We start from the raw sequence: 13,495 nt of genomic DNA on the forward strand, positions 1-13,495 counted from the left end.
ACCTGTAAGAAACAGTTCAGAGGCAAGATAATCAGCAGGCTGTGGGTCTCACTCTGAGCCTGGGCCCAGTATATTTGTATTAGCTGTACCCCCCTGATGGCAGCCCTGGGTGCCCCTTCTTGATTGAGCTGGCATTAAAAAAAAAAATAGCCAGGTATGTTGTCTCCAATATTTATTTAAATCCTGTGGCAAAGGATTGAGCACTGCAGTTAACTGATGTACCTGTATTTTACATAAATAAATGAAGATGGAATTCTGCTCAGGTATGAAGTTTGTGTCCCAGAAAAGCACACAACAGGAGGTGTAAAGTGTCTCTCTTCAACAAACAAAAATTTCATAAACTAGCAGATTTGTTTAATTTTAATAATAAACCCAACTTCTTCAGGATGGTGTGAAGTCATAACACTAGAACTTTTTTTTCTTCAAATGGTTATATTAAAGACTCATACAATTTGATTTGAATAACTTGTTTTATTTTCTAACTTGCTATGCAATTGTAACCAATCTCCTTAACCACATCGCCCACATAAAATACAAGCTATTTTCCATTGTACAATGCAACAACACAAGAGGGCAGTACTTAAAAGTGCAGGGGAGATTAAAATTTCAATTACTGTAATACAGGTGAAGTTGGCCATGTGGAGTCATGCACAGGAATTACAAAATAATATTAAGCACTGTTCACTTCCATATTCTGCATCTGAGATTCTATACCACTATTTTGACTTGTCTTTCCCCCATCTTGCCGTTTCTTTTGTTTTTTTATAATTTCCAAGTCAATTGGGGCAGGTTTCACAAATTTAATGATCTCTTTTAGTCCTGGAAAAATATCAAAGAAACAAAAAGACATTTAAATAAAATTATATGACCGCTAATCCAGAAATTGTGCCAGGTGTTAAATATAATTCAGTCTAATCTAGGCAAGTCTGCGCTCACTGAGTTTCTGCAGCTTTAAATCAAAACATGTATGAATAGTAAAAAATAGTAAAAAATAAAGGATTAGTGTTGCATTTTGTGATAGAAGCAGTATCACTACAGATGTGTCCACATATATTATCCTCCATGTGCTACAAGTAGTGACAAACAATGCGGGAGCTCCCTGTACCTCGGTATTCACTGTGAAAATAAGATGCATTTGAAGGCAAAAAGTAACACGAAAGACGCTCAGCACTACCGAGTCACGCCACGAAATGGCGCAATTAGAAGGGCTGTTTAACGCACAGGTCTCCTCACAGAATCACAAGTGAATTAATTACCTCCACCTGTGGCTCTTTTAAAATGTGTCAGTGAATAACAAACACACTGGTGCACCTGCTGGGTGACCTGGAAAATGTGAACTGTCTGGGGTCCTGAGGAGCGAGTTTGTGAACCACTGCTTTAGAGTAAAGCTGCGTACACACGGTACAATAAAAATGCACGATATGAACGATAATGATCATATCGTTATTGTTCATATCATGCATTTTTCAGTGCCTCTAACCCACCAGCAACCAGCGATGCGAGCGCACGTATGGATGATAACAATATCATCCATCGGCTGTGCATGCAGGCCAACCTGGTCGATATCGACCAGGTTACTATAGGGAACCGTGATCGTTGATCGCGGGTTGCTGGTGGGATTGTGGTGTGCTAGATGATCGACATCAATCATCCAGCACATTGGCAAGGTGCAGGGAGATCATTCAGCGATATTGTTATAGCTGACGATCGTCCGTGTGTATGCACCATAAGTAAAGAGAACGGATACATGTGGAGTTAAAAAGCAATTGACAATCTTGTTTCATAGTAGGCAGTGTGGAGGAAACCTTTCCAAATGTGTAATTTACGTATGAAAAAGTAGCAACTAAATTTTCCAAAATGTCTAAAAGTTGGTGTGTATATCTCTTTTTGTAAAGAGGCCTTATCCAGTTCAAGATATGAAATTGTTTTTCGAAAAATAAGACAGGTGCAGAGGAGAAGTTCTGAATCCACTTTTGAAGCATACTTTTACTTGCTGCTGCCGAAATAGACAGGAGTTTCCTACTGCTTTTAGACACTCTGGGTACCTGTAGGTCACAGGTTCTCAAACTCGGTCCTCAGGAACCCAAACAGTGCATGTTTTCCAGGTCTCCTCACAGAATCACGAGTGAAATAATTAGCCCCACCTGTGGATCTTTTAAAATGTGTCAGTGAGTAATGAATACACCTGTGCAGCTGCTGGGTGACCTGGAAAACGTGACCTGAGGACAGAGTTTGAGAACCACTGCTGTAGGTAGAATTCCAAAGAGCACATTCCACCATCAGGGGAAGGTAATTGACCAGATACTCTTTAGTGAACCTCCAAATTCTGCCCTAGAAACAGTCCCACAAGCAATAATTAGATCTACATTTCAAAAATGAGTAACCAGATGACAAGCCAATATCAAAATGATGAGATGGGCACAAACAGGAATTATGATTTTTTTTTATATCTCTGCAGTACATGGGACACTGCCAGAAGCAGCCAGGATTTCCTAAAAAGCAGAGTAAAAAGTCAGTAGACAATTTTGGACACTGTTCTTGCCAGTGCCACAAACTTGTTTTTAATTTGTCATGATGAAAGATTTCATGCTTAAAAGTATAATGGAGATAGCCTCATGGGGAGGAGGGTAGTGATGGAGCAGAGAGTCCAGGAAGTTAAGCCAAATCACAGTGCATAAAACCTTTGCTAATCTGCAAGCATAATGTTGACCTTGTAAAAATGCTAGTTTAAATTAACCAAACAATGGGAAAGTTTTAAATCCTTGACAGAATATGAGACTTTTTTTTCCAGCATTTTAAGACACAAATTGAATCACAGATTGGATTCCAGAATTCCTTCAGTGAGAAAGGGTTTGTTGCATCGCCATGATGGAAAATGGGAGTTGGTGGTAAATATGCCACAATTTTCTTGTGAACATTAGAAGGGCATTATTAACAATAGATACTGGTACAGATGTGTCCTTATACATCTTTGCTACAGTTACGGTAAAAAGCGAGACTCTGCTAGCGCTGGGCGTCTTTTTTCACCGCAAATGCGTCTCATGTTGCAATGTGATGTGACTAGGAAGCACCAGACTGTGCTGATTAATTTGATATGTGACACTTGTGTATCTGTGTGCGACTGAGCCTCTGAATCGGTGTACAAAGTGTTACAAAGTTCTGTTGTGGTTCACTTACATAGTTGCACACAGATACATAAGAGCTGGATATGTGTTGCGTATCAAATTAAACAGCACAGTCTGCTGGTGCATCCTAGACACATTGCACAAAAAGATGTCTCATGCTAGCAGAGTAGCACGGGACCTGCCGGCTCACTCACGCCAGCCAAGTCGTGCAGCGCGGTTTATTGAGCGTAGGATTTAGGAGGACACATCTGTACAGTATCTCTTGGTCATATAACTGGAGGAAATGTTCAAGATTGTGAGGACATGTTTCAGTACCCTGAATCCAACTTGTAGGATTTTGTAATTGAGCTGCCTGGGTTTAATGTTCAACATTATGTAAATGAATTCCCCTATTACAGCTATATAAGTCCTATTCCAGATTTTTTTCCTGTCCTAAATAAAATGGTGAAATAAAGTATTAATCATAGCCCTATCTTTACAAGACAACAATAACAGTAAGGAATAAAGTGGATACAGGAGACTTGGGAAAGAAATTATTATTTTCAGTTGCATTGCTTTACCCACCAAGGAGAAACCAAGTTGATTTCAGTCCTCTCTCTCTCTCAAAATCATGTCAGCTATTTCAGATTAGATTAAGGGCCATATTCAATTAGACGCGAAAAGCAGTTTTCCGCAAAAAAGTAGCATGGTCAGAACTTAATCTCCAAATTCAATTCCTACGCGAAAAGTCAATTCATAACCTACATATGATCATATGGGAAAATAAATACTGGACACGAATGTGTATGTAACCACAAGCATCTCCTCCTCTGGCTTATTTAACAGACAGACTCATATTTATAAGCTCCAAGTAACACATCTGTTGTTCATTATCTGCAGTGAAACTGATGAGCTGGCAGTCTCAAGACTTCCTAACATTTGAATACCGTGTTTCCCCGATAATAAGACCTACCCCGAAAATAAGCCCTACCCTTACTTTTGGAAAATGGTCCAAAATAAGCCCTACCCCGAAAATAAGACCTAACAAAATCCCCATTTTGTCCAGTCCCTGACTGCGCTACACTAAAATGCCCCCAGCTCCGCCCCCCGCATGAAATAGATGCCGCTGTTAAAGATTTAACAGTGGCTTCCAATCACAGCTGCAGCGTCTCACTCTCTCACAGTGAGCGCGCAGCAGCTGGCGTGCGTGGCGACATTTACAGCAGCGCCGTGGAGGAGAGGAGAGAAAAGGAGGAAAAAAAATAAAGGTGAGTAAAGAATTGTATTGAATTATTGAAATTGCTGTCAATGTTAATTAAAATAAGCCCTACCCCGAAAATAAGCCCTATGGAGTTTTTTTGACCCCAAAAAAATAAAATAAGACAGTGTCTTATTATCGGAGAAAAATGGTAACATTCCCTTATATGTACATATGCTTTCTGTGTATGCGACAGGCTCTTGTACAATGAATTAACCCCCTCCTGTGCATTTACTTTCTATGTATACGTGGCATACTTGAAAACACGATGTATTCTTATAAGATACAAAATGGCTTCTATACTTCCACAAATGTAATAGGCGAAAAAGATTAGCCTATGAACAGCAGGTGAAAAGAAGTGCAACATTTTTATTTTGGAGTGCAAAGGTGGGGAAACCACTCTGGACCTTTGGGACAGCCCCCCAAAGGACAACTGTGTAAAAAAAAAACCTAGATAAAACTTAACGCCCCAAAAAAGTACTTTCATTTTGGGGGCGAAATAGTAAAACGTGGGGGGACAAGCATAAAAACTAGCGAAATAGACTTATTGGGGTATGCAAGGATGGGCCAGGTGTTTTTAGGATTGCAGGTGCTTGCAACAGGTGCGTTTTTCACATTTTTAAAAACTTAATTTTAGAGACATGACTTTCAAATAAACCAAATTTGACAGGACTTCTTATTTTTACAATTTACAAAATATTGCTTAATGCCATTCTTCACCACTTTTACAAGGATGCTAATAACAAGGACTTTAAACAACTTCAACTTCAGTACCCCAAACAGTTTTATTAGGGCTATTTGGACACATTTATATTGATCCCCATGGTTAGTGCATCTTTCTGGGGGGTACAGACTGATTTCCCAAAGAGAAAGATGAGGTGACAGCCAATCAGCTCCCACGGTCATTTTTCAAACACAGCCTGTGACATAGCAGTTGGGAGCTGAATGGCTGGTACCTTTTCTCATTTCACTTTCAGGGGTATTCATTATGGGAGCGAAAACATTGTTTTTGCGTTAATATCTGAGCTATGACGTCATTATCGCAGGTTTTACTTTTACACCCTATTCAATTTCAAAGACTTTTCGCAGTTTTGAAAAGTCTTTGATAAAAAACGGTGATAACTTTTCACCATTGAATAGGTGTCGAAAAAAAGTGCAGAATTGGGGTTTAGGGGTGCAAGCTTAAAAAAAATAGCCTGCACCCCTGGGAATGACATTTAAAAAAGAACTGTGTCAAAAAAAGTTTTAAAAAAAAAATAGGGACACCCCAAAAAATGAATTTAAAAATTGGGGTAAAAAAAAAAATGGGAAAAAAATTATTAACAATAGGGAAATAGGTTCAGGGCTATTCTGCAAGTATGCGGCAGGTGTTTTCTAGAATAGATTTATAGCGGCAGGTGCACAAATGCAGAATATTTAAAAACTTACTTTAGGGACTTAAAAATATGCTAGTACCCATTTTCATGTACCCCAAATTTGATGAGACCACTTAAAAAAATGAACAAAATAACCTAAGTGCTCTTCTGCAACACTTCTTCAATGTCGGGAAAAAACACCTGCTGCGGCTATTTAAATCCCCGACTTTCATTTAAAGGCTAAAACGGGGGTACCCAAAGTGTCCCCCCATGTTTTTACAACTTTAGGGGGGTCCTACAATTTTTTAAAGGAAAAATTTGTAACTTTACGCAAATCCAACTTCGGAGGATCGTTCGTTAATTTCATATTGAATACAGGGATAAGCGGGAGCGCGCCCGATACTTTAACGCAGGTAAAAACTCCGATATGAAACGTTAACTTCGACTGTGAAGTTAATGTTTCATATTGAATACCCCTTTGTCTCCTAACAGTGCTTAGTAAATAGACCCCTTAGTCACAAAATACGTTTTTCCCAAACTGTGTGCTGTAATTCTGAGACAATAAAGGTGCCACAAACAGAGAAAGTTTGGGAACCACTGCACTAAACTATCAGACAGCAATATATCATCAATATGGGAAAAAGAACAATGGACCAGTTATTGAAATGTAAAAGATAGATTTTTTTTCTGTTCTGTGAAATAATGTACATGGATCTACTAAGGCGAGGGATGCCTTAAGTAAAAATACAGTAACTGTACACTAGCAGGTGATTTGAGGTTCAAAATGAGTTGAAATTGAAATGTATCTGAACCACTGATCCCAGAAGAGCAGCAGTGTGCCCCCACCACAGTCTCTCTCAGTGGGCTGAAAATAAAGAATGTGTGTCTGCACCTGGGACTACTAAATAAATATAACAACTATAAATGTTCAGCTGTAGGCTGTTTAATTCAATGTATCAAACAATCTATAAAATACACAGAACTGCAGTTCCTGAAATAAATATCAAATTTGTTACATAACATGCATAATGTGGCCCAAATTAAGAGCAACAATATGGACCTGGTAATGGACCTGGACCAGCCTATTTCTCTATGAGATTATTACCAGGTCTATATTGTTGCTTTTAATTTGGGCCACATTATGCATGTTATGTAACAAATTTGATATTTATTTCAGGAACTGCAGTTCTGTGTATTTTATAGATTGTTTGATACATTGAATTAAACAGCCTACAGCTGAACATTTATAGTTGTTATATTTGTTTAGTAGTCCCAGGCACATTCTTTATTTTCTATTTTGTTTTGGGGAAATTCAGGCAGGAATCCCCGTGTCAGCTGCCAGTAATCTTCTATTGATCTCTGCTTGAATTAGCGCACCACTTTCTGTTGTATTCTCTCATTGGGCTGGCTGTCCGTCAAGCAGACAGGTTGTTTTAGGGTTTTGCCTCTGACTTCTTAGGGGACCAATTCTGTTTACCTATTGGTTTCCCTCCACAAAGGGGTGTAACTACTGTCATGAATCAAGTATTTCCATTATCAGCGAATGGAACAAAAGGAAAGTAACTTTGCAGAAGCTATTTATTACACATTTTCATTTAGCACAGATCAATGGCTATATTTTCAATAGGCTGACTTTGGCGTCTTTCTTCCATAGTCAACATTAGCACCTGAAGAATATCATTGAGACATCTAACCATCAGACTTTGGACTACTCTTTAGGGTATTGTGAAGTCATGCAAGTATACCTTTTGTATATGATGAATAACAAAAGAGCAACCGCACCGTGACTTTCACTTCAAATTACTTGTCCAATATTTTTTTAAGGTGCTACAAAGAACAGCTACCTACACACTATGACATTTAAATAGTAGAGAAGTGTTGTGGTGCACTGGTCACATAAATGCATTAAAATTAAATTTTTATCATATATTAAAACAATTTATAGACAAAGGCACATATAACCCTAAAATGACAAAGTGTTAAAACATTTAGGCAGGGTGGGAAAATATTGATTTAATATGTGACAGGAATTAATTAAATTAATAAAATTGGAGGTCACAAAATCCACTATAATTGCGGTGTGTAAAGACTCAAAAATATATTACATAGTGTATTAGTTCTGCTAAAGCAGGGATGGGGAACCTCAGGCCCGGGGGCCGTATAAGGCACGCGGAACCATTTGGTCTGGCCCTCTGAGCTTTTTTCTGCTAGCCTCATCTGACTAGCAGGGTGCCTAGAATGGAACTGGCAGGCAGAATCTATGCAGCAGTGCCGCCTGGAGAATCCTTAGGATGCTTCAGATGGTCACACCGCTCCCCTTACAGCTCCCCGGAGCATCCTCAGGATGCTCCGGTCATTGCTATAAACACCGAAGATTGTGTCCCTGCCCCCATGTGATGTCAGAGGGAGGGGGCATAGACTGCACCTGGCCCACAAATGTTATATATATCAAAATGGCCCTTGGCAGAAAAAAGGTTCCCCAACCCTGTGCTAAACGCTGCAAATTATGTTTATCATAACTACATCGTGTAGTGGCAACTGTTACAAAGTAGGTTACATAAATGTTACAAGTTGCTCTTTCTGCTGTGGTAAGGCTGGTACACACTAGATGATGCACAGTGTGTTCCAACCTCGTGACGGGAACTGTCAGTGGCAAGTGCGTATACACTTGTCGATGCCAGCAGCAACTGCGGGGGCCATGCTGCATTCGGCATCATGGCCCTCGATAACAATGTTGCATGCAGGTCCGACAGGCGATGTTGCTGATGATGCTCGGGAGCGCTTATGGTCAGCGACATAGCGGGTACAGTGTCTTATTAAAAGTTATTTAGTTAGTATTTTTTACAATATAAGTGTGTTTTCCATCTGCACAAATACAACTATTGGTACAGAAGGTAGGACTTTGGACATTTACTATTCTGATAAATCATGGACATTTTATTTTTATTGCTTCATTCTAATGTTGCCAAGTTTGTGTGATATTAATGTACGTGCGAATGTAACTCAATGCTGCTATTATTTTACAAATTGGTATTTACTGGATTTTATGGGACATGTATTATTGAATATTGTTTTTTGAATTATACCAACCATACCAACGCAGAAATACATTTGTATGGTTTAGTGTTCGTATGAGGTGGGCAATTGCCTCTTCGTTATTCTGCAGCAGGTGTGGTGGTAATTTAGCTTAGGTGTGGAGCAAGCGCTGATAATTATCCTTGAATGATATACATTGAATGCTTAAAGTATCACTGCTATATGATTAAAGATGCGAAGTTTAAATTTACAAGCAGTTCTCACACAAACATGGAGGACATTGTGCGAGCTCTAACTAACTTAGCTATCGGTCAGCAGACACAGCAGGCATGGATGCAGTTGCATATAAGCAGTTTGTCTGCTTTGGCCCAGGCTCAGCTAGAATGTAACCAGCTAATTGAGAATGAGTTAACAGAGTTGAAACAAAGCGGGTAAAAGATGCCTCCATGACAAAAGATGACACTAATGGATGATGTGGAATCTTATTTGCTTACTTCTGAGAAAACGGCCACCAGCCTGAAATGGCCAGCGGAAAAACGGGCTAAAAGACTGGCTCCGTATTTAACAGGAGAACCAAAAAAAGCTTATACGGACCTGCCAGATCAACAAAGAAAATAATACTCTCATTTGAAAGGTGCTATATTAGCCTAAAGCGGGGTGATGGGGCCAGCAAAAGCCCAAAGGTTCCATGACTGGCACTTTAACCCTGATGACTCTGTATGTGTTCAGTTAGACGAATTGGCTTGCCTAGTGTGGACCTGGCAACAGCCAGAAATTAATACAGGCTTACAGATCACAGAGAATATAGCTGTGAATCACTGTGTAAGGAGTCTGGAACGAGGCCTACAAAGGTGGACCCTGCAGGCGGGTCCTCAAAACTATGAGGACTTAGCCCAAGCCATCGAAAGATATTTGGCTTTGGTTAAAATGGGGAAACCTTCTGACAGAGGGCCTAAACTCATGCATCGCCCATGCACCAAGAACCCTGCAGAGGTCCCTACCAGGATGAGGGCCATTCTCTGTTATGAGTGTGGGGAGTTGGGACACATCCGCCGGGACTGTCCTAATCGGGCTAAGCCTATGGAATGTGGGATTGGGAAAGTGAGCCGACCCACCTGCAGCTTGTATGTGGCCATAAACTCAGCAGGAGGTTACTCTATTTCAGGTAGCAGTCAAGGTTGGAGGCCGGCAAGTGTGGGGAACTGGTGGATACTGGGAGTGAGTTATCCCTGATATTGGCTGACTTGGTACTCCCAGGGGCCACAATATTAACTTCTTTCATCTCTTCTCTTGCTTTTGTCATTGATCGAATATTGGAGCTCATTCAGAGCCGCTCGCAAGTGGCCGCTCGCTTGTTCCTGGCCGATGGTAAGCGACCGCGCATGCGTAGACTTTGTTCTGCACAAACTAGTCGGAGCGATCAGAATCCACTCGCTCCCCCAGCAATCACAACCTAGTGTAATGAGTGTCAGGAGATGCCGTTTGTGGGTGGTAACAGGGGCAGGACTCTAATAACGGGGGGGAGTGCCTGAGTGTTTCAACGCCGTTTCAGAAGAGTCCATAATTAACAGCCAGCATCATAGTACACGTCACATGCCTGTTTTTTACACTGAAGTTCTCGCAGTGCTTGTGGTAGGGTAAGGCAACCACAAGCACTGCGATCGCTTCAGTTTGTCCTCGATGTACCAATGTTTTAATACACTTCCTGGAGATGACGTGCTCCAGTGGGCGTCTCCTCATAAGTTAAAGGGCGTCTATAGAGAAAGTGATCGCTCTCCAAAACAAAGTGGGCGTGCTAATGCCTTTCCGAGCGAGCACCTGCCATGCCATCACTTAGCCGAATTTACATATGCTGGGTGCGAGCGATCGCATCTAGCGAGCGGGTCTGAATCAGGTCCATAGTCTCTCAGTTGTAAATACAATAAATTGTTTATGTTCTAACCGCTTTTTTCTCCCTAAATCTGGGAATTACATTATAACGCCACCCGGATCAAAGACATCCCTGATTTTACTAATTCCCTTAGTTCTCCAACAGAATTTGCATTCTCCATTGCTGGCTCAAAACATGGTTTTCTGAACATACGGAGACAAACTTTGGTTCCCTTTTATTAGTTTATTTATATCCCACCATGACTGATATCGGTCTTTAAATATCATATTTGTCGCAAAATGCCTTGGAAGCACATTTCTTGGGATATGTAGTAATGCACTCAACGAATATGGTTCTACCATTTCCTGTTCTATTTTAAGATTCGGTGATTCTGCTTTATCTAGTAACCAATCTATTACAGGTTGAGTCTCTGAATATACAAATAGTCCAAAATACGGAATATTTCGAAATACGGAATATTTTTAGCATGATTGAGAAAGCGAAACCTTTGCTTTCTGATGGTTCAATGTACACAAACTTTGTTTAAAGTACAAAATTATTAAAATACAGTATACAATAACCTTCAGGCTCTGTGTATAAGGTGTATATGAAACATAAATGAATTTCATGTATGTGCACAAAATTATTACAAATATTGTATAAAATGACTTGCAGGCTTTATGTATAAGGTGTATATAACACATAAATGCATTCTGTGTTTAGATTTGGATCCCATTCTCAAGATAATTTATTATGGTATGCAAATATTCTAAAATACGGAATATTACGATATTCAAAATACCCCTGGTCCCAAGCATTTTGGATATGGGAGACTCAACCATACATATCTGAAATGGGCCGCCCTAGTAAAGGCCATAATATCAGGTACTGCCAGGTCTTTTCATTTTTAGCTTAGACGTAGATATACGTGCTCTTACCCCTCCACAGAAATTCTGACAACATTCTCGTACAAAAATTTACATCTGATTTCTGCATCCTTATCGGGAGCATTTGTATAATGTACAATGCTGCTCTGCCCAATAATGACAACTTTCCACTTTTCCAACTTGGTTTTTAAATTGATTAATTACAGTCCCATAATTTGCTTTATATATCTTGTTTATTGGATATGTGATATATATCTAAATATTTAATTTTATTTGATATTACTTGGAATGGTGTTATACCTTTTAATATTTTAGGCATAATTGGAATTGTGTTTAATGGGAGAAGCTCTGATTTTATTGTATTAAATACTTATATTATACCAATATACTATATCTATAATTTTAGTATTTAAGAGTTTGTAATACTCCCCCCCGGTAGGCCATCTGGTCCTGGAGCTTTCTGACTTCAATCTGGATATAATTTTTTGGGGATGTAATCTGGAAGCTGACGTTCTAAATGCCGACTGCCGGCTTCCAGACTCTCTAATCCTGGCGTGGCACTAATGACAGGCGTCGAAAACTTGATTGACGCCTTCATTATCCATACGCCGGAAGACCACGCCCGGCATACCGAATGAAGGTAAGCCGGGCGCGGACAGCCGCTGGGGGGGAGGGTTAGGGTTCCCGGGAGGGACTTAGGGATAGGCACCCCCCGGGAGTTTAGGGTTAGGCTAGGGGAAGGGGGGGTTAGGGTTAGGCACCCCCTGGGAGACTTAGGTTTAGACTGTGGGGAAAGGGGGGTAAGGTTTAGGCACTTAGGGGGGGTTTAGGGTTAGGCACTTGGGGGGGAGGTAAGGGTTAGGTACCCCTAAAGGAGGGTTAGGGGGTAGAATTAGGTTAACGATACTTACCTTAGGGAAGATCTGGATCTTCACCCTTGCTATGCGGCCGGCAGTAATACCTACTACACCCCATTTTTTGTACTTCTATTTTGGTTATTGGAGCACAGAGGCTTCTTGCGGTTTCTTCCTCTAATTGTGGTAAACTTACTTTATCCCAAAAATCTTCATTTGCTTCCTCATTAAATCTTTGGTTCGTATGTAGATCTTTGTAGAAGTTTCTAAGTAATGCTACTATCTCTTCTCCATTTTTATCATACGTATCATCGGGCTTCCGCAAATTAGTTACTTCTAGAGATGAGCGGGTCCGGGTTTTCCGGGAACCGGTCCCTCCTGAATTTTTTGTCCCTGTCCGTGGCAAAACCTTGCGATCCCGATGTCGGATCGCGAGGTATTGCATTGAGCGGGCTTAACACTTATTGGCTGAGCAGTCTGTCACGGCCAATCAGCGTTAAGCCCACAGGAATTTAGGGTTTAGGAAGATGTCTCCCTTGCCTGACACTGCCAGCACCACCTGCTGCCGACTCCCACTGGCAGCAACCCCCACTGCCGACACTGCTGGCACTCTGCATTGAGGACACCAAGGGCACCCATGCACTACCAACACCATCAGTACTCCTAACACTGAGGACAATGCAGGCACCCTGAACTGTAGACACTGCCAGCACCCCTGCACTGCTGTCCCACGTACTGAGGATACATTGTTAGCAACCCCACACTGCCGACACGCCTACACTGAGGACACCACCGGCACCCCTGCACTGCCAACACTGTCAGCACACGTGCACTGAGGACACCGCTGGCACCCCGCTCTGCAGACACTATGCACTTAGGACACTGCCAGGAACCCCACTTTGCCAACACTTCCGCACCGCCAGGACCACGCACTGCCGACATGGCTGTCACAGTAAGTAAGCTATTGGTGTATCCAACCCACATTGTACAACACACTGTATCTGTGTTGGAACTTGGAAGCTGAACTGCCACATGTTCAGCTGTTGTCTCTTAGCTTAGTCAGCCAGCTAGATGCAACCTTTTGGCCCTAAACTAGATGAAAAAAAAAAAACAATGTGAGTTGGTCAAAAT

The 13,495-nt window shown here is 41.0% G+C and overlaps 1 protein-coding gene across 3 annotated transcripts in view; it reads right to left on the reverse strand.

Annotated features, from left to right (window-relative positions):
- Positions 1-463: 463 nt before the first annotated feature.
- SARS1 (seryl-tRNA synthetase 1) overlaps positions 464-13,495 on the reverse strand; it is a 408,839-nt gene continuing 395,807 nt past the window's right edge. For all 3 annotated transcript variants that reach the window (XM_088465014.1, XM_088465012.1, XM_088465013.1), the window contains one exon: positions 464-819. In XM_088465014.1, coding sequence (XP_088321140.1) covers positions 671-819 — 149 coding nt within the window. In that variant the 3' untranslated portion in view covers positions 464-670. The remainder of the gene's footprint in view (positions 820-13,495) is intronic.

This window comes from Taudactylus pleione, unplaced genomic scaffold, assembly GCF_031769625.1.
Source record: "Taudactylus pleione unplaced genomic scaffold, aTauple2 ptg001800l, whole genome shotgun sequence".
NCBI lineage: Eukaryota > Metazoa > Chordata > Amphibia > Anura > Myobatrachidae > Taudactylus > Taudactylus pleione.